At 38.8% G+C, this 21,694-nt stretch overlaps 1 protein-coding gene across 1 annotated transcript in view; it reads left to right on the top strand.

Moving 5' to 3' along the window:
• The first annotated feature begins 10,141 nt into the window (after positions 1–10,141).
• slc6a3 (solute carrier family 6 member 3) overlaps positions 10,142–21,694 on the top strand; it is a 52,898-nt gene continuing 41,345 nt past the window's right edge. The window contains exons 1-4 of the mRNA XM_061916188.1: positions 10,142–10,405; positions 10,955–11,075; positions 14,978–15,188; positions 15,839–15,970. Of these exons, the coding sequence (XP_061772172.1) occupies positions 10,989–11,075; positions 14,978–15,188; positions 15,839–15,970 (430 nt within the window). The 5' untranslated portion in view covers positions 10,142–10,405; positions 10,955–10,988. The remainder of the gene's footprint in view (positions 10,406–10,954; positions 11,076–14,977; positions 15,189–15,838; positions 15,971–21,694) is intronic.

The following is a 21,694-nucleotide window of genomic DNA, read 5'->3' as shown; positions in this document are numbered from 1 at the left end:
GAAACCCACTACTACCCACCACGCAGTCTAATAGTTTATACATCAATGATGAAATATTAACATTGCAACAAACGCCAATACGGCCTTTTTAGTTTACTAAATTACAACTTTAAATTTCCCGGGAGTTTTGTCTTCGAAACGTTGTGTAATGATGACGTGTACGCAAGACGTCACGGGTTTTTAGGAAGTATGAGCGCTGCGCACACACACAGCTAAATGTTGTCTGCTTTAACGGCATAATTATACAGTTTTTGGGAAATCTGTGTTGCTGAATCTTTTGCAATTTGTTCAAATAATATTGGAGAAGTCACAGTAGAAAGATGGAGTCTGGAAGCTTCAACCTTTAGCCACACAAACACACGGTGATTCCTTCTTTAAAATTCCTGGAGGTGAAACTTTCCTATGGATCAGAGCGCGGTCAAGAGAACATGATTCCGACCACATGTCAACCAGCAGGTTTCGGTGAGAAAAATTGTGGTTAAAAAGTCAGTTCTTACCGGAGAAAAGCTGAGCTTATGCCCTCCATAGCTGCCATCGACTCCCCTGAGACATTGGCGTCAAGACAATGACTATCAGTAAATGTGTCCAAAAACATCGGAATCTGTCCCAATGCAATCGCGTTTTTTTTTTTTTTTTTAGTCCGTCGCTATCAATATCCTCAAACACGAATCTTTCATCCTCGCTCAAATTATTAGGGAAATTGTCGTTTTCTCGGTCCGAATAGCAGTTTTTGTTGGAGACTCCCATTAAAAACAATATGAATATGTGAGGAGCCATCAACATGTGACGTCATCGTCTGCAACTTCCGGTAGAGTCAGGGCATTTCTCTTAGCACCGAAAGTTGTGAACTTTATCGTGGATGTTCTTTACTAAATCCTTTAAGCAAAAATATGGCAATATCGCGAAATGATCAAGTATGACATAGAATGGACCTGCTATCCCCGTTTACATAAGAAAATCTCATTTCAGTAGGCCTTTAACATCCATGTCCATACAGATTTCAAAGGGCTCCATTTTTAATGTCCATTTGTCATTCACACCCACTTTTTTTCTAAATAAACAGGATCACAAGACAGTTTCATTAAAAATGCAATCATTAAACCATTAATCTGTATCAAATATAAAAAGCATATCATGAAGCAAGTTGGTCCATGTGTGTTTATGCAGACATACGCAGGCTAGTGAGTTGTATTCACTCAGTTAATGTCCACTCTTCACCATGAATGATTTGATTTTATTCATCCCCTTTTATTACCCTCTTAGACTGCATTAAGACCCCCCACTGTGCTGCTCAGCAGGTAATCTGGTCGTTTGGATTTGGGGGCAACATTTTAATTGTCTGGAATGGCCTCAATAGACAAGGAATGTGTCCCCATTCCTTGTTTGTGCCTTTCTCCTCTATTTACTTTCTTCTAAGATCCAGATCCAACTAAGTGAATTGTGTATCCACTTGGTTGGAATGGGGAAAAACACTTTCAGTGTAGACAAGCTTTGTCAGCTGCTTTAATAGTGAGCCAATAAAAAATTTTTGGGAATAGTTCTCAATATACAGTATATGACGAGGAGACCCTGCGATAGCATATAGTGCTAAAGTAAAATTCTTGTCTTTCCACTCCATTTCACCTTCTGCCCATTCTTCTTGTATCTCCTCTGTCTTCACCTCCTTCCTTGCCCCTTCTCTCCTGCACCTTGCCTTTTCTCTCTCTGGGTCACAGCTGTTGCATTTATGAAAACAAGACACTCCATTATTGTCACCTCGTTGTCAGGGGGGAAAAAAACTCACCCATCCAGCTCGGCTTCTATGGACCCAATGATTTCCGATATGAGGCATGAGTCTTGATGGATAATTGCACGTCGAGGGCGCGTGGGTGTTTTAGTGATCGTTTAGTGGCTGATTGATCATCATGATCGACTTGCAAACAGGCAGAACATGAAGATCATAAATATGTCCGTGGGGAGCTGGATGATTGTGTTATTTGCTGCCTCCGGTTTCTTATGGTTCAGCCTGTAATGTGTGAGGCCGAGGTGTCAGAACTGGCTGCGGGTCAGTTGGGTATTGCAAGAAATAAGATTTTCAATTTACAAGATGAGTGGATGTGTTTTTGTTACATATTTAATTGTATTGGTATTAGTAGTTTTACATATTCACACAGTGGTGCAGCAGTAGTTTGATCGTTGAACTTGTGGTCATCACACCAAGCAACTGTAGAGCGCAGATACAGAGACGGCAGGCAATGTGTAGGTAACATGTATTTGTTCATAAATAGTGCAGCAGGGAAGTGCCTTGGAAGCTTCTGCAAAGCTATACAGCATGGAAACAAACACAGCAAAATGATACAGCCCAGTCCACCAGAGGAAAATGGAACAAAAATAATAGCGCTGGACATGAAATAAAACACCATAAACTAGTAATGGGTGTCTTGCCAGCAATGTCTAAAAGCTCCAGACACATGAATGCAACATGAAAATAGCGCAAATTTTAAAATAGTCAAATCACTTCAACACTACAAAGCCAAATTGATAAGAAAAATACACACACAAACCCCACAAATAACCGAGTGAGAGCAAAGCTGCAAGTTCACGGAACAAGTCAGAAGTTTCCCAGGCTGTTGTGTACATTATATATATATATATATATATATATATATATATATATATATATATACACACGTATATATATATATACACGTATATATATATATATATATATATATATATATATACACCCATCCATCCATCCATTTTCTACCGCTTATTCCCTTTCGGGGTCGCGGGGGGCGCTGGCGCCTATCTCAGCTACAATCGGGCGGAAGGCAGGGTACACCCTGGACAAGTCGCCACCTCATCGCAGGGCCAACACAGATAGACAGACAACATTCACACTCACATTCACACACTAGGGCCAATTTAGTGTTGCCAATCAACCTATCCCCAGGTGCATGTCTTTGGAAGTGGGAGGAAGCCGGAGTACCCGGAGGGAACCCACGCATTCACGGGGAGAACATGCAAACTCCACACAGAAAGATCCCGAGCCTGGATTTGAACCCAGGACTGCAGGAACTTCGTATTGTGAGGCAGACGCACTAACCCCTCTTCCACCGTGAAGCCCATATATATATACACGTATGTGTATATATATTTATATATATATATATATATATATATATATATATATATATATATATATATATATATATATATATATGTACACAACAGCCTGGGAAACTTCTGACTTGTTCCGTGAACTTGCAGCTTTTCTCTCATAGAGCCATAGTACGGCCCTTTGTGGTCCGTGCTGTCTACTCCCCCTGTACATAACAGCTTGGGAAACTTCTGACTTGTGTGTGTACATATATATATATATATATGTATATTAGGGGTGTTGGAAAAATCGATTCGAATACGAATCGAATAAGTTGTGCGATTGCAAATCGATTCTCATTTTTTAAAAAATCTAATTTTTTTTATTTATTATTTATTTATTTTTTTCATTTTTTTATCAATCCAACAAACCACTTCACAGCAATAAAATAACAACGCAATCCAATTACAAAACCAAACCTGACCCAGCAACACTGCAATAAACAGAGCAATTGAGAGGAGAGACAACACGACAGAACAAACCAAAAGTAGTGAAACAAAAATGAATATTATCAACAACAGTATCAATATTAGTTATAATTTCAGCATAGGAGTGATTAAAAATCCCTCTCTGACATTATCATTAGACATTTATAAAAATAAAAAAATACAACAATAGTGGCTTACACTTCCATCGCATCTCATAAGCTTGACAACACACTGTGTCCAATATTTTCACAAAGATAAAATAAGTCATATTTTTGGTTCGTTTATTAGTTAAAACAAATTTACAGTATTGCAATCAGTTGATAAAACATTGTCCTTTACAATTATAAAAGCTTTTTACAAAAATCTACTACTCTGCTAGCATGTCAGCAGACTGGGCTACATCCTGCTGAAATCCTATGTATTGAATGAATACAGAATCGTTTTGAATCGGAAAAATATCGTTTTTGAATCAAGAATCGAATCGAATCGAATCGAATCGAATTGAAAAAAATCGATATATTATCGAATCGTGACCCCATGAATTGATATTGAATCGAATCGTGGGACACCCAAAGATTTACAGCTCTAAAATATATACATATATATACATACATACATACATACATGCATACATGTATGTATGTATGTATATATACACACACACACAATAATATAATGTAAACTAGAGAATGGAGTGTGACAACAATCTAAGAGTGTGAGTGTTTGTAAGACTTTGTGTGGAGATTAGCTGTTGAGTGTTACCATATTGTTGAGTGAGAAGCAGGAAGTCCCGGAGCGAAAAGGCTGGCTCAAATGTCCGTGAGCCAAGCAGCAAGTCCGGAGGCTATAGCGGTGCGTAGGAGGTCCGTGTCCAAGCGGGAGGTCGACATCCAAGAGGCAGTCTGGGAAGCAAAGGTAAGTAGGAATGACGAGACACACAGCACATAAACGCGGGAATAAAGGTCTACAGTAGGATCGACAAGGAGGACATGAAACAAACAATAACACAGGGTAGACACAGACACAGAAAGCAAAGTGTGCATATAACAGGATTATTTGCCTTACGTTACACGAACAGATGGCTACGTCCCGGCCTGGGATAGCAGGTTTTGCAGGCTTTTGAATGCAGGACCTCTGATCAACTTCAGGTGTGCTGATTACCAGTGATTGACTGCAGCTGCCGGCTACAGCAAAACTGACACACGCAGGTGCGCTCTTGGAGGAGCGCAATCAGCAGAGCGCACAGAAGAGGCTGCATTGGAATGCGCCCTGGCGGTGACACTATAAGGGGAGCCAGACCCTCACTACGCTAATATTAGCTATGTAAATTGGTTGCTCTATAATACAATGTCACCTAAGTTTTCATACATTGTAAATTTACACAAACATGGTGCCCCATTTTATGTGTGCCTTATCATACAGCCAAACATTCAGTGTAGCACACTACTTTATTCTCCCACTTATCATTCAGTGGAATTGAGTACTGAAACAAAGGATGTCATACATTTGTGACTCAACAAAATAAGCCGCCATGGGGCCAAAGAAAGTTGTGTTAGCACTTTGATAAAAATAAAACAAAAACAACAAAGAAATCAAAGTACAAAGGTGACATCTGCTCATCTTTGCCAAGAAGAGGCTTCAATAAATGTCAAAGTAATGAAAAATGTGTATTTATTCATTTCATTCATCATTTACGTCAGGCCTCCAAATCTCAATTTACCTGCAGGTAGAGTTTGGCTGAGGCTTGGCCACACACAGTAGTCACCTCAGGATCATGTTTTAAATACGCAGCTAGAGTTACCTTGAGCTATGCTAGAAAGTCATAATGAATGAGCATATTTTGACACAATTCCTTTCCTCAGTCGATGACCAGAGAAAATTCTGCTCGCTTAACGGGAGTTGATTTCTGTGTTCCCTGTTTCCCTGTAATGTTTGTGTTTTCACCATTATTGTAGTTAATGCCTAGTGCAGAGGTCTTCATGTGACATTGTGAAAATGTTTTTTTTCATAGTTACTTGCAAATTTATGTAAAATAAAACAAACTAAGAAGTCAAATGTGGGGCAGCATGGTGCGACAAGGGGTTGGTGTGTTTGCCTCACAACGAGAATGTCGTGGGTTTGATCCCCAGGCTCAGGGTCTTTCTGTGTGGAGTTTGCATGTTTTCCCCATGACTGTGTGGGTTTCCTCCGGGTACTCCGGTTTCCTCCCACCTCCAAAGACATGCACCTGGGGATAGTTTGATTGGCAACAATAATGGGCCCTAGTGTGTGAATGTGAGTGTGGGTGTGAATGTTGTCTGTCTATCTGTGTTGGCCCTGCGAAGAGGTGGGGACTTTTCCAGGGTGTATCCCGCTTTCCGCCTGAATGCAGCTGGGATAGGCATCCCGCGACCTAGAGAGAGATGTGTGCTAGAAAATGGATGGATGGAAATCACATGTATGTAAGTATTCACAGCGTTCGCTCAATACTTTGTTAATGCACCATTGGTGGTAATGACAGCCTCATCTCTTTTTAAATACGATGCCACGAGCTTGGCGCACCTATCTTTGGGCAGTTTTGCCTTTTCTTCTTTGCAGCACCACTCCAGCTTCATCAGGTTGGTGCATTGCCATTTTCAGATCTCCCCAGAGATGTGAAGCAGATTAAATTCTGGGCTCTGGCTGGACCACTTCATTCCTTTGACATGTTGGCTGTGTGTTCAGGGTCGTTGTCCTGCTGAAAAATGAACCATTACCCCAGTCTGAGTTCAAGAGCGCTCTGGAGCAGGTTTTCATCCAGGATCTCTCATCTTTCCCTCTATCCTGACTTGTCTCCCAGTTCCTGTCGCTGCAAGCCATCCCCACAGCAAGGTGCTGCCACCACCATGCTTCACTGTGGGGATGGTATTGGCCTGGTAATGAGTGGTGCCTGGTTTCATCCAAACATGACGTCTCGTCTGCCATTCACGCAAAATAGTTCAACCTTTGTCTCATCTCATCTCAGATCAGATAATCTTGTTTCTCGTGATCTGAGAGTCTTTCAGCTGCATTTGGCACATTGTCATTTTTTAATTTTGTCTGCCACTAAACCATACAGGCCAGATTGGTGGATTGCTTCAGACACAGTTGTTCTTCTGAAAGGTTATTGTCTCTCCACAGAGAAATGCTGTAGCTCTGACAGAGTGGCCATCCGGTTCTTGAACACCTCCCTGACTAGGCCTCTTATCCTCTGATCGCTCAGATTAGACTGCCGACCAGCTTTTGGAAGAGTCTTGGTCATTCCAAATGTCTTCCATTTACGGATGATGGAGATCACTGCGCATATTTTTTTGTACTTTTCCCCCAGATTTGTGCCTCAAGACAATCCCGTCTCTGAGGTCTACGGACAATACCTTTGGCTTCATGCTTGGTTTTTTCTCTCCCATGAATTATCAAGTGTGGGACTTTATATATAGACAGGTGTGTGCCTTTAAAAATTCTGTCCAATCAACTGAATTTATGACAGATGGACAACAATTGAGCTGCAGTAACATTTCAAAGAAACAGGATGCACCTGACCTAAAGTTTGAGCTTCATGGCAAAGGCTGTGAAGAGTTATAGTATGTGCATGTGATTTCTTTTTTTTTTATTTTTAATACATTTGCGAAAAGCTAAAAAAAATATGTTTTTACATTGGGTTATTGTGTGTAGAATTTTGAAGACAAAAATAAATGTAGACTATTTACTAGGGGTGTGGGAAAAAATCGATTCGAATACGAATAGAATCGTTTACGTTGTGCGATTCAGAATCGATTCACATTTAAAAAAAAATCGATTTATTCATTTTTTTTTTTTCATTTTTTTTTTTTTTCATTTTTTTAATCAATCCAACAAACCAATACACAGCAATTATTATAACAATGCAATCCAATTCCAAAACCAAACCTGACCCAGCAACACTCAGAACTGCAAATAACAGAGCAATTGAGAGGAGACAACACGACACAGAACAAACCAAAAGTAATGAAACAAAAATGAATATTATCAACAACAGTATCAATATTAATTATAATTTCAGCATAGCAGTGATTAAAAATCCCTCACTGACATTATCATTAGACATTTATAAAAATAAAAAAATACAACAATAGTATAGTGCCTTACACTTCCATCGCATCTCATAAGCTTGACAACACACTGTGTCCAATATTTTCACAAAGATAAAATAAGTCATATTTTTGGTTAGTTTAATAGTTAAAACAAATTTACATCATTGCAATCAGTTTATAAAACATTGTCCTTTACAATTATAAAAACTTTTTTTTTTTTAAATCTACTACTCTGCTAGCATATCAGCAAACTGGAGTAGATCCGGCTGAAATCCTATGTATTGAATGAATACAGAATCCTTTTGAATCGGAAAAATATTGTTTTTGAATCGAGAATCGAATCGAATCGAAAAAAATCGATATATTATCGAATCGTGACCCCAAAAATCGATATTGAATCGAATCGTGGGACACCCAAAGATTCACAGCCCTAATATTTACAAATAAGGCAGTACGATAACAAATCGTGGAAAAGGTGAAACGTTGTGAATACTTTAGAGATGTACTGTATGGCTATTTCTCCTTTTAGTTTGGGTGTCCTTGGTCTGGAAAACGTTAAAGACCCATGGTCCTGTGGGATCCAAAATTGCCATAATATATGTAAATATAACAAGAGGCTGGGGTAGAAATGACATCAAACACTGATGTCAAGTGGAGGGTCACAAAATATGGGCAGATGGGCTACAAATCTTTGATAATCTTGATGTATGACAACATATTTTCTTGTGTTACTATTTTTGTTAGTATTAGATTCATATATTTTTTTTAACTGTGGGAAATATTGATTTGTTTTTTATGAGATTGGTTACTAACAAATACCGAGGTACCACGTCATTGTAAGATATTATGGGAACGTGTTTACCAAAGACATAGCAATTTTTTTTTGTTTGTTACGCTTCTTTAACTTTCTTGTGGGTGTGTCGGTTATCTGTTTAAAAAATGGACATATCTCAAATCTAGAGACGAAATTTTGATTTTACAAGTTTGTGGGGTCGGGGTGCTCAACTGGCTTGAGTGCGGGGCGCATGGTGTGAAGGGATTGGTTGCATGTTTTGGAGAATTATGAATGGGAAAACATGTATAGTAATCAGTTTTGTGTTTGACGTAACACAATTAACAGAATTAATTGAATAATTAACTTTTTTCAAGATTTCCTTTAGATTTAGTTCAATGTTTACCGTGTATGTCCTGGCAGGCAATAAAATACATGTCCTCTGGAACATAACACTGATATATAAGCCATTGTGTGCAACCAGGAACCACAAGCACTTATTAATAGACTCCTCTTGTTTGAATTTGTATTTGTCTTACTTGTTCGTGTTTTATATTGCCGTGTGGAGGCCAACTTGTTCGTAGCTGCTGTATTCTCATGTTGGTCAGAAGGCATCCCCCAAAAAGCCAATCGATGAGTTTGACAAGTGTTAGGAATCAACCTGAGTGTTGTTTTTCCACCTGGTGTTGGTGTTTGACTTGTCTACATTCAATAGCGTAACATTGTATTTGTTACGCTATTGAACCAGTATAGCTCGGTTGGTAGAGCGGCCGTGCCAGCAACTTAAGGGTTGCAGGTTCGATCCCCGCTTTCGCCATCCTAGTCATTGCCGTTGTGTCCTTGGGCAAGACACTTTACCCACCTGCTCCCAGTGCCACCCACACTGGTTTATATGTAAAAATTAGATATTGGGTTTCACTATGTAATGCGCTTTGAGTCACTAGAGAAGAAGCGCTATATAAATGTAATTCACTTCGCGTCACTATGTTAAAAAGTGCAGAGAGCAATAACTGCTTTTTGAAAAGTACAGGGGACATGTCCCCCTCCCCCTAAATAACGCCTGTACCCACATTTGTCTCACCTATAATCTGGAACATTTAAATTGTATCATTTGTACTCACAGTATTTATTTCACACAGTTATTTTGGAGGTTTGTGTAATTTTTCAGCATTTTCAGAATGTGTTTTTGATTTGCAGCATGATTGCAAAAATGTTAATTTGTAAAATTTTCAAACTGCATTTTTTTTAAAATTGTTTAATATTTGTGTGTTTTTGGTTTTGGATCATTTTGAGCATTTGGACATTAACCTCTATCAGCCATCATATTTGTCTGTACTGTATGTAAAACTGAATTACAAAACATATATATATATACATTGTAAAGTGCAACAATTAGATATTGTTCTTGGTTGAATAAATTCACATACAAAGAATAAAAGCAAATACAATGGATTTCATTTCAAAATAATAACTAAGAAATGTTGAAAAATGCTTTTGTACTGTATTATGATAATTTCAATATAAATAAATTATAATTGGTTCAAATTGTTACCCTATAGGAGCCTACATACCCTTAATTTCCAAAGACAGGCATCAAATGAGTGAATTTACACAGACTTGGATAGAAAAGAGGAGGAACAGGCTAGGGAGGGAGTAGGGAGGGGTGAGAGTGACGATGTAGGGGAGTGTTGTTGATTGTTTCTCATATTTCAAGAGTGGTCCTGCAGACAGATCACCACAGCAGACCACATGGTCCTCTGGTGTCCGTGGGTCTGAACTGTAACCAAGGAGGCTGACACTTCATCAGACCAGCAGTCTTTATCCCAAATATTCACACTTAATTTTTCTCTTATTTTTGTTGCATTTGGTTTTGTAACTTTTTATGATTTTAGGTAAATATGGTGAAAACTAATTTGCACCATACTGAAGAACCCCAAAACAGCTGGAAGTAGACTGTCCACATTGTAAGGAGCTTATCCCTTATTCTTTGGCAAAGGTGAGTTTTGCAATCCCCAAAAACATAAGGATGGAAAAAAAACAGCTTTTGATTTTGCAACGTAAAGAAATGCAGATATGAAGTACAAAATGTTTTGCCATATTTCCTGTTGAGAGGATGCTTTTCCAGGTGGAATCATTTAAAATGGGATATTATTTTAAGCATGCTTATTTATGTAAAAAAAACTGGTGTAAAACTTTGCACTACATTATGTTCATATGGAATGCCACAAGCAAAGTTTATTTTAATCACAGGTGCAATTTTGATTTAATACTGTGAATGGTGTATTGCGCTTATCATGATGAGCAAAATGGCGATCAACAAGTGTGAAGTGTAATGAGCATGCAGTGATGGCCTTGAGAGACGAGCCCCCCCTTTCGCCCCATGCATGTCCTTCTCCACATTACCACGCTCCTGTTGCTTATTGCCACTCTTTTTGTTTTTGTGTGCCAAGCAGGCAATAAAGTAATAAGTAAAAAAAATCATACTGACAAAACAAGTAAATGTATTCACATTTAATACCTTACATTACCTGTCTTCCACAACCAGTGTCATTTACCTTCTGAAAGCGGTGCATCTTTCCATGCTGAAGGAGAACGTCCCCATTGGCCTGATGTCGTCAGTTGTAGCCCCAGAAAAAAGCCCATCTAATGCAAGGGGTCCCAAAGAGGTCAGCACAGTACACATGTGATGCGTATTAACTGCTTTATGTATTGACTGTTGAAAAATTTTGAAACAATATCAAAATGTCTTCAAGTAACAAGTTCATTGTTTTACACAGCATTGGTACACTCACACAGTCCAGTAACATTCAGTACAAATGCTGGAGTAATATTTGTGCATTTACAGTAAATACTGAGTTTTGATTGACACTTATAAATCTATATTTATGCATTAAGTTTATTTGCTTTTACTTTTTTCGTACATGTTTTTAGCTTGATTGGCCTGTAAAGTCCCATTTTGGATGTTGTAAGGTGCTATACAAATAGAATTTGATTGATTGAAAGACATGCACCTGGGGATAGGTTGATTGGCAAACTAAATTGGCCCTAGTGTGTGAATGTGAATGTGAGGTGGCGACTTGTCCAGGGTGTACCCCGCCTTCTGCCCGATTGTAGCTGAGATAGGCGCCAGCGCCCCCCGCGACCCCGAAAGGGAATAAGCGGTAGAAAATGGATGGATGGATGATTGATTTATTGATATATTTATATTCAACATAGTGTATTAGTGTGGTTGTAGTTTGCACAAATACAAGACTAAAATATTTGATTTAGTTTTCATATTTGGTTACTTAACTTTTCCAAAATATTAATAATGAAATGAGTTTAATCTATTAGGCCAGTGGTTCTCAACCTTTTTTCAGTGATGTACCCCCTGTGAACATTTATTTTAATTCAAGTACCCCCTAATCAGAGCAAAGCATTTTTGGTTGAAAAAAAGAGATAAAGAAGTAAAATACAGCACTATGTCATCAGTTTCTGATTTATTAAATTGTATAACAGTGCAAAATATTGCTCATTTGTAGTGGTCTTTCTTGAACTATTTGAGATTTTAAAAAATATGCAAATAACTAAAAACTTGTTGAAAAATAAACAAGTGATTCAATTATAAATAAAGATTTCTACACATAGAAGTAATCATCAACTTAAAGTGCCCTCTTTGGGGATTGTAATAGAGATCCATCTGGATTCATGAACTTAATTCTAAACATTTCTTCACAAAAAAAGAAATATTTGACATCAATAATTATGGAACATGTCCACAAAAAAATCTAGCTGTCAACACTGAATATTGCATTGTTGCATTTCCTTTCACAGTTTATGAACTTGCATTCATATTTTGTTAAAATAATATTCAATAACACCATGGATGGAAATATATTTATAAAGGATTTTTTAATTGTTTCTATTTTTAGAATATTTTCAAAAAATCTCACGTACCCCTTGGCATACCTTCAAGTACCTCCAGGGGTACATGTACCCCCATTTGAGAACCACTGTATTAGGCTATATTGGTACTGTCATAGTTAAAATCATACCTTTTGTTTCGCATTAACTTTTTATTTTTTGAGTCAGTCTGCAAGATGCTCAATTGTGGAAGTGTTCCCAGATTGCAGATGAAACCACACCCACACCCTTTTCAAATGAATTGTAATTTATCTTTTGAAAATGTACACTATTTGAATATGTATGTCAAAGTCATCACCAATATTTTGCGAACCAAAGCACCCAAACTGCATGCAAGCTCAGGCCAAAATACATGAACTTCATGTTTCGACCAGTGGTTCTCAAACGTTTTTCCACCCAGTCCCACCTCGGAAAACTCTTGGCTCTTCAAGTACCACCATAATGGCCAGCATTAAAAGACATTAGTGTAGTAGGCCTAAGTATTCATTAAAAACAAGCCAGAGGTTCTATTTAACAAGTATATTTAATAGTGTTGGCTACTGTAACATTACACACGATTTAAACTGCAACACTGTGTTTGAAGATAGGAAAATAAAACTGTACTTAAAGGCCTACTGAAATGAGATTTTCTTATTCAAACGGGGATAGCAGGTCCATTGTATGTGTCATACTTGATCATTTCGCGATATTGCCATATTTTTGCTGAAAGGATTTAGTAGAGAACATCCACGATAAAGGTCGCAACTTTTGGTGCTAAGAGAAAAAGCCCTGCCTCTAGCGGAAGTCGCAGACGATGACGTCACCCGTGTGAGGGTTCCTCACATCCTCACATTGTTTTTAATGGGAGCCTCCAACAAAAACAGCTATTCGGACCGAGAGAACGACAATTTCCCCTTTAATTTGAGCGAGGATGAAAGATTCGTGTTTGAGGATATTGATAGCGACGGACTAGAAAAAAAAAAAATGCGATTGCATAGAGACTAGGATAATTCTGGGAAATCCCTTATATTTCTATTGTGTTGCTAGTGTTTTAGTGAGTTTAACTCAGTACCTGATAGTCGAAAGTGTACGTCGACGGCCGGGTGTTGACGTGCAGTGTCTCAGGGAAGTCGACGGCAGCTTTATGGGCGGCACAAGCTCAGCTGATATCCTGTAAGAAGCGACTTTTTAACCGCAATTTTCTCACCGAAACCTGCTGGTTGACATTCGGTTGGGATCCATGTCCGCTCTGATCCATAGTAAAGTTTCACCTCCGTGAATTTTAGACAAGGAATCACTGTGTGTTTTTGTGGTATATAGGCTAAAGCTTCCCAATTCCATCTTTCTACTTTGACTCCTCCAATATTAATTGAACAAATTGCAAAAGATTCAGCAACACAGATCTCCAAAATACTGTGTAATTATGCCGTTAAAGCAGACGACTTTTAGCTGTGTGTGTGCGCAGCGCTCATATTCCTAACAGCCCGTGACGTCAAGCGTACACGTCATCATTACATGACGTTTTCAGGAAAAAACTCCCGGGAAATTTGAAATTGCAATTTAGTAAACTAAAAAGGCCGTATTGGCATGTGTTGCAATGTTAATATTTCATCATTGATATATAAACTATCAGACTGCGTGGTGGGTAGTAGTGGGTTTCAGTAAGCCTTTAAATAATGAATACAATAAAGTCAATGATGCATAAAAGTTAAATAAACATTGGATTAAAGTGAATACCATAAAAAAACTGTTTTTAAATAATTAAATGAAAATGTACTTAAAAGTTGAATTATTCTTTGGTGTACCAATAGATGAAGCCGGCGTACCATTAGTGGTAGATGTACCACAGTTTAAGAATCTTTGGATTAGACGCTGTGACGTTTTTGTCGTACTGTGAGAACATTATAAGTCAGAAAAGACCCATTTCATTATAGACTCCCTATAATAAAATGAGGTCCTCTCCAAGGTTCTCATAGTCATCATTGTCACTGTCGTCCCTCTGGGTGTGGGTTTTCCTTGCCCTTATGTGGGTTCTTCCGAGGATGTCGTAGTCGTAGTGGTTTGTACAGTCCTTAGAGACATTTGTGATTTAGGGCTATATGAATAAACATTGATTGATTGACTATAATACGTTTACTCATGTGATTAATCGCAAAACATTAAAACACAGATAGAAATTGCGCTGTTCATTTTTACCTGAAAGGTGTAGCAGGCTGTTTACTGTCAGTGATCAGGTCAATGCATACGTCAGTGTGAAGATGAGTGAGGAGACTCCGACTTGTGGGCTTGCTGGCAAATTACTTCAAAATAAACCCAAATGGGATTTTAGATTAAACTGTTCCCAAGTTTTGAGCAAATAAATAACAAGTAAAACATAAAAAAAAAAAATCTCGCATGAGGTTCTGAAAATGTAATTGCATTTGTTTCCAAATATTGGAGTCTTTTTAAAAAATAATTTAAATTATGCATGCAAGTAATTCACCGTGATTAATCGCGATTAATCAAAATGCAAAAGTGTGATTAATCGATGAACACATGTAATCGTTTGACATCACTAGTAAATATAAAAAAAGAAAACCCAATAACTGGATTTTGGTGGAAATACCAACTGAGGTCAAAACACAAAGTGCTTGCAATTGAGTGTGATCAAACATGACGACTGTTGTGTGTGATTCTAACCCTCCAGGTGGAGCTGGTCCTTGTAAAGGAGCAGAATGGGGTCCAGTTCACCTCCACCACCCTTGTGGCTCCATCCTCAACTCAGACCAACCTCAGTGGTGAGGCTGAAAGAGAGACCTGGGGGAAGAAAATTGACTTTCTGCTGTCTGTGATCGGATTTGCGGTGGACCTCGCCAATGTCTGGAGGTTCCCTCACCTGTGCTACAAAAATGGAGGAGGTGAGATTGATGCTTTAGGGGGGGTGGGGGGCGGGGGATATGGGGGTGGGAGAGAGGGCTGTGTGAGATAATCCGCCTCTATTAGAATAGCTGAAGTGGAATTGAAGGAACGATGACACGTCTATATTTATGATTTTATTGAAAAGGTGAATTGAATGTTAAAGTTTCAAATGTTTGAGCTGTGTTTTTTTGCACTCTTCACTCATACATGCAACTGTGTGTGTGTGTGTGTGCGCGCATTTGTGTGCGTGCATTTGTGTGTGCGTGTGTGTGTGTGTGTGTGTGTGTGTGTGTGCGTGTGTGCACCAGCTTCTTATATGCATTAAGAATCTTCCAAGCCTTTACAGAGATCAAAATAAGGATAAAAAAGCAACCACAGCTGTTGTGAATAGATTAGCTCTAACAATCATGGCCACTAATTATGGCTGTTTAACATAGAGCTCTCATTAGGTTTACACTCTGTCCTGAAGGACGCTGCATGCTGCTGAACGTGTCCTGATTTTCCAAAATATCATTTATCAGAATAGTTTGTAATGCATTTGTATTCTAGAAAAAGAACGCCAATGCATTTTTAGAGATAAATGAGCATAACCTTGCATTTTGCATCTAAGAATTAGACAAAAATACTTGTGTGTATTTGTTGTGTGCAGGTGCATTCTTGGTGCCGTACCTGTTCTTCATGGTGATAGCAGGCATGCCTCTCTTTTACATGGAGCTGGCTTTGGGACAGTACAACAGAGAAGGTGCAGCAGGGGTCTGGAAAATATGTCCCATATTCAAAGGTAGGACAACAACAAAGCACACAGACATACATTTGCTGTTTTACAGTAAGTAACTTTTATTTTAAGGGCAATGCTCAGTTTTGTGATTTACTCAAGCAGACTGATGTTGTTTTCTGTATCCAACCACAAATACCAACAATGCCAATAATAATAAACATAACGCAGTCCTTGTTAATTCATATTTTCTTTTACTGTATATAGGGATATTCCAACCAGGGTTTTATGATGCAGATTTCAATACCGTTCTTCAGTGAGTGAGCCCGGTCGATACCAATGTGATACATATTATACAGCAGTGGTCCCCAACCACCGGTCCATGGAGCGGTACCGCTCCGTAACGCATTTGCTACTTGGCCGCAGAGAAACATGAAATGATTTATAAAGGACTGCATTTTCTCCGACTTAACTTTGGCCTGTCCCACTAAACCATAGGTGTCAAACTCTGGCCCGCGGGCCAAAAGTGGCCCGCCATGTAATTTCTTTGGCCCTTGAGACAATATCAAATTAACATTAGAGCTGGCCCGCCGGTGCTATACAGCGGTGCCGCTGTAACACCGCATTCACCAATTTCCCGGGAGACTCTCGAATTTCAGTGCCCCTTTCGAAAATCTCCCGGTGCAACTATTCTCCCGAATTCCACCCGGACAACCATATTGGTGGTGTGCCTTAAAGGCACTGCCTTTAGCGTCCCCTACAACCTGTCGTCAAGTCTGTTTTTCCTCCTCACAAACAGCGTGCCGGCCCAGTCACGTAATATATGTGGCTTCTACACACATGTAAGTAAATGCAAGGCATACTTGATCAACAGCATACAGGTCACACTGAGGGTGGCCATATAAACAACTTTAACACTTATGCAAATATGCACCAAACTGTGAAACCACACCAAACAAGAATGACCAACACATTTCGGGAGAACATCCGCACCGTAACACAACATAAACACATTAGAACAAATACCCAGAACCCCTTGCAGCACTAACTTTTCCGTACCACTACAATATACACCCCCCCCCCCCCCCCTCCGCTACCAACAAATCCCCCTAACCCTGTCCACCTGAGCCCCGACATTAACTGAGCAGTAAAAAGGCCTGAATGATTTATTTATTCATTGTTATTTTATTTTTAAATGTATTAGCCTCTGGAAAAATGTAATGTTGATATTTACCTCAGAAGGCTGCAAATACAAAAGAGGCATTCAATTTTTATTTAAATTTGATTTGATATGCCATTGCTAATTTTTTATTATTGTTGTTATTATTATTTGAAACTCAATTTTGCATGTCACCATAAAGTTATATAAGCCTGGCTTGTTCAATATTCGATGAAAAACTTGCTTGAGTCCCTATTAAAAGGTTAATTTGTTCAACCTCGGCCCGCGGCTTTGTTCAGTTTTAAATTTTGGCCCACTCTGTATTTGAGTTTGACACCCCTGCACTAAACACACCAATAAGCTTGTTTATAGATGTACGATAAAACTCTTCATAATAGGTTGTTATATTTGTTATAACAGTGTAACATGATACAATGCACATTAATGAACATATCAAATACAAATGTGAAAGATTGTAGCCGAAGGCTGACTTCCATCTGAAACTCATTGCAAAGAAACAAGCTCCCACTAATTCAGCATTATAGGGACTTGTATTTTTCATACACTTATTTTTTTCTGTATTTATCAGGCACAAGTAGAACGCAGGTCCTTGAAAAATAATGCCTACATTAAACCGGTCCATGGTGCAAAAAAGTTTCGGGACCACTATTATACAGTATCTACTAAATGTAATTTTTTCCAATGTTTTTTTTAGTGCTATTTACAGATTGACAAAATCAGCAAAATACTTACACTAGTTTATTCTACTATTTTAATACATGCTATTGTTTTAATAAACCCAGTCAGCATAAACACAATCAAAAACTACTATTAACCACTCATTGAAATTATTTTTTCCCTCAAAGTTATCTTGTCTCTCGGAACTTTTCTGCATTCTCTGTATATGTAAACATGAACAAAAATAACAAAACAATGATGTTGAGAAAAAAACAGTTTTGGCCCAATCTCTCTTGTTTTGATCATATATTGATACTACCCTTGGTGTCAACTCCACCAATTGTTGTGTCCTGACTGTGACAATGCTGACACAGAAACAGTTGTCCTAATATCCTCTCTCTACACTCTTATCAATATAATTATTAATTTCCTGTTAATGGATGCATACTTTCTGCTGTAAGATGGATCCATCTACACTTCTTCAACTTTACTTAGCACTTAATTCTTCTGTTGTCTGTCGCTAACTTATCATCTCGCTTAGCAATTACCATACCTGCTTCTGCTTGTTTTTGATGTGTAACATGTTTAGCCATGTTCTACAGTGATAATATTAATTTTGTTATTAATAAATCTGCAAAGAGGTGGCGACTTGTCCAGGGTGTACACCGCCTTCCGCCCAATTGTAGCTGAGATAGGCACCAGCGCCCCCGCGACCCCAAAGGGAATAAGCGGTAGAAAATGCATGGATGGATGGATATTAATAAATGCAGTTAATTTGCTGTAATGTAAATCGCAAAAAGCCGCTGCCTGACCAGGGCTCAGAAATCTCCCAACCCCACCAAGGACTGTTTTCTCTGCTGGACTCTAAAAAGAGCTTCCACAGCCTCCGTAGCAAAACCTCTAGGCCATAAGACTCTTGAACGCGTCATATTAATCCCCTCAATTCCCCTCAAAAACACACTAACTCGCTGGAATATAGAGACAATATAATATACATACATAAACGTGGATGCATATGCAAAAGTGCAATATTTATCTGTACAGTAATCTAATAATATCTGCACATTATTGCTCTTTTATTCTGCACTACAACAAGCTAATGCGACAACATTTTGTTCTTATCTGTACTGTAAAGTTCAAATTTGAACTTTAAGTCCAAGTCTAAAGGCCTACTGAAACCCACTACTACCGACCACGCAGTCTGATAGTTTATATATCATAGATGAAATATTAACATTGCAACACATTTCAATACGGCCGGTTTAGTTTACTAAATTTTCCCGCGGGGTTTCTTGTTGAAAACGTCCCGGAATGATGACGCGTGCGCGTAATGTCATGGACTGTCAGGAAATATTAGCGCAGCACTATTTGTGGCTAAAAGTTGTCTCTTTTCATCGCGTAATTAAACAGTATTCTGGACATCTGTGTTGCTGAATTTTTTGCAATTTGTTCAATTAATAATGGAGAAGTCAAAATAGAAAGATGGAGGTGGGAAGCTTTAGCCTTTAACCACACAAACACAGGGTAATTCCTTGTTTAAAATTCCCGGAGGTGAAGCTTTACTATGGATCAGAGCGGTCAAGCGAACTTGGTTCCCGACCACTTGTCAACCGGCAGGTTTCGGTGAGAAAATTGTGTTAAAAAGTCGCCTCTTACCGGAGATCTGTGGAATTTGCGCCGTCCTTGTATCTGCCGTCGACTTCCCTCAGACACTGGCCTCAAGACACCCGTGGACACATCCCTCAGACTATCAGGTACTATTTCATCTCACTAAAACACTAGCAACACAATAGAAAGATAAGGGAATTTCCAGAATTATCCTAGTAAATGTGTCTAAAAACATCTGAATCTGTCCCAATGCAATCGCCTTTTTTTTTTTTAATTTTTATTTCTTTTATTCATTTTTTTTCTAATCCATCGCTATCAATATCATCATCCACAAATCTTTCATCCTCGCTCAAATCAATGGGGAAATTGTCGTTTCCTCGGTCCGAATAGCCCTTGCTGCTGGAGGCTCCCATTAAAAACAATGTGAGGACGCGAGGAGCCCTCACCCTTGTGACGTCATTGTCTGCGATTTCCGGTAAAGGCGAGGCTTTTTTATAAGCACCAAAAGTTGCGAACTTTATCGTCGATGTTCTCTATGAAATCTTTTCAGCAAAAATATAGCAACATCGCGAAATGATCAAGTATGACACATAAAATGGACCTGCTATCTCCGTTTAAATCAGAAAATCTCATTTCAGTAGGCTTCTAAGTCTCTAAAGTAATGGAGGTGATTATTATTAAGTTAGAGGAGCGGCTCCACACTGTGCATGGAGACACACTTTTAGCTGCTGGGTTGTCAGCCAGAGGACTACAAATAAATACAATATTAGCCAGAGGTGATAGGCATTGAAAGACATTAATCGGCAATGGCTATCACCATACTTTTTCAAGAAAATCGTCTGATATTGATCGATCAGCACGTCTTTAAATGCGTCTAATGTGTTGTATTGCATCTTTTTATACCGTGTAGGTGTATGTAATATCATGGCCTGTCAGTGCATGTGCATGTTTTGCATTTATTATCCCCACTTAATCAATCAATGTCACCCTCCTGTCCATTTGTCCATCTACCTTCCCACTAAATTGTCAGCGAGTTGACTTGCCTTTGATATGTACATGTCGGTGTGTCTGCTCGCCTGCCCATTTGCTTGCCCATCCACATGTCAGTCGCTCTTTTGTTCGCTCGTCTGTGTCGAGCCGCGACAGGCATTGTTTATCCTCCCAGAACATCAGGTTCCGGTGGCAGTCAGATGGAAAGCAAATGAAAATTAGGCTTTTAGCCTCCAGATTGTCTGAATATATATATACTTTTTTTTTTCCGGACATTAGGTTGCAATCTACAGGTACTCTTCAAAAAAGCACATAATATTTTCCAAGCATTAAGTTGCTTATACCTTGTGTAACATTTCTTAACATTTCACAGTGATTATGCATGAAATACCTCCTAAAATGTTATGAAAAGACCATCTGTTGCATCTCAGCATGCAACCATACTTCAATCGGGTGTCCAATCATGTCCCTGTAAGGCTGAAGGTGTCTCACAGTTGTGCATATGCTTCTCGAGAGTGTGCATATGCAAGCGTGGGCCTTCAGTGTGTGAACATGTGCCGTCTGTCAGGGTCCTCAGAGAAGACATTGACGTTCTAATCACACGGTCCACACACTGTCATTCTCTGCCTCTCAGTGGGGGGATAACAGTAATTATTCAAATGCACACATACACATGCCCATATTGGCAGTAATTATTCTGATCAACTAGCTGGTTTCCTCTCAAGATCAATGCATCCAAAGAAAAGGGAGCAAGGAGCAGAATCGGGCAGGGATGGAAGCGCACCAAGACGCCATGTGGCGCTAATAACAGAGATCGTTCTCGCACAAATATCACATCCAGGCAAGGAAATAATCAATAAGTCACGGCTGGAGTCACGAATTCCTAGCAAAGGTTGACACTTATGTTTAGTTGTAGATATTAGTCATACAAAAAGGGTAGATGGGTTGATAAGTACGTCTTCAGATGTGCTAGTGTTCCGTTTCATATTAATCTGATCAAATGGATTTCTGTACTTTTGTTTTTGATGAAATGTAACAGATGCCAGCCTGTATGCTGTACATTTTTTGTGCTGTCAAATGATTTATGTTATTACACTTTTGAATGTAGATTACTCAGGATTAATCATAGGTTATTACTCCCGTGCATACATTTAATTGACATTAAAAAGACTCCAGTTTTTGGACACAAATGCAATTCCATTGTCAGAATGTCAAAAGGAACATTTTGTTTTACTTGAATGAACTACATTTGTTTTCTCAAAACATGGGAACAGTTTTATCTGAAGTCCTGTCTGGGTTCATTTTGAAGTAATTTGCCAGAAACACCACAAGTTGGAGTCTTTTCACTCATCTTT

The sequence above is a fragment of the Nerophis ophidion genome, linkage group LG11 (genome assembly GCF_033978795.1).
Source record: "Nerophis ophidion isolate RoL-2023_Sa linkage group LG11, RoL_Noph_v1.0, whole genome shotgun sequence".
NCBI lineage: Eukaryota > Metazoa > Chordata > Actinopteri > Syngnathiformes > Syngnathidae > Nerophis > Nerophis ophidion.
This window is presented reverse-complemented; position numbering and strand designations above follow the sequence as displayed.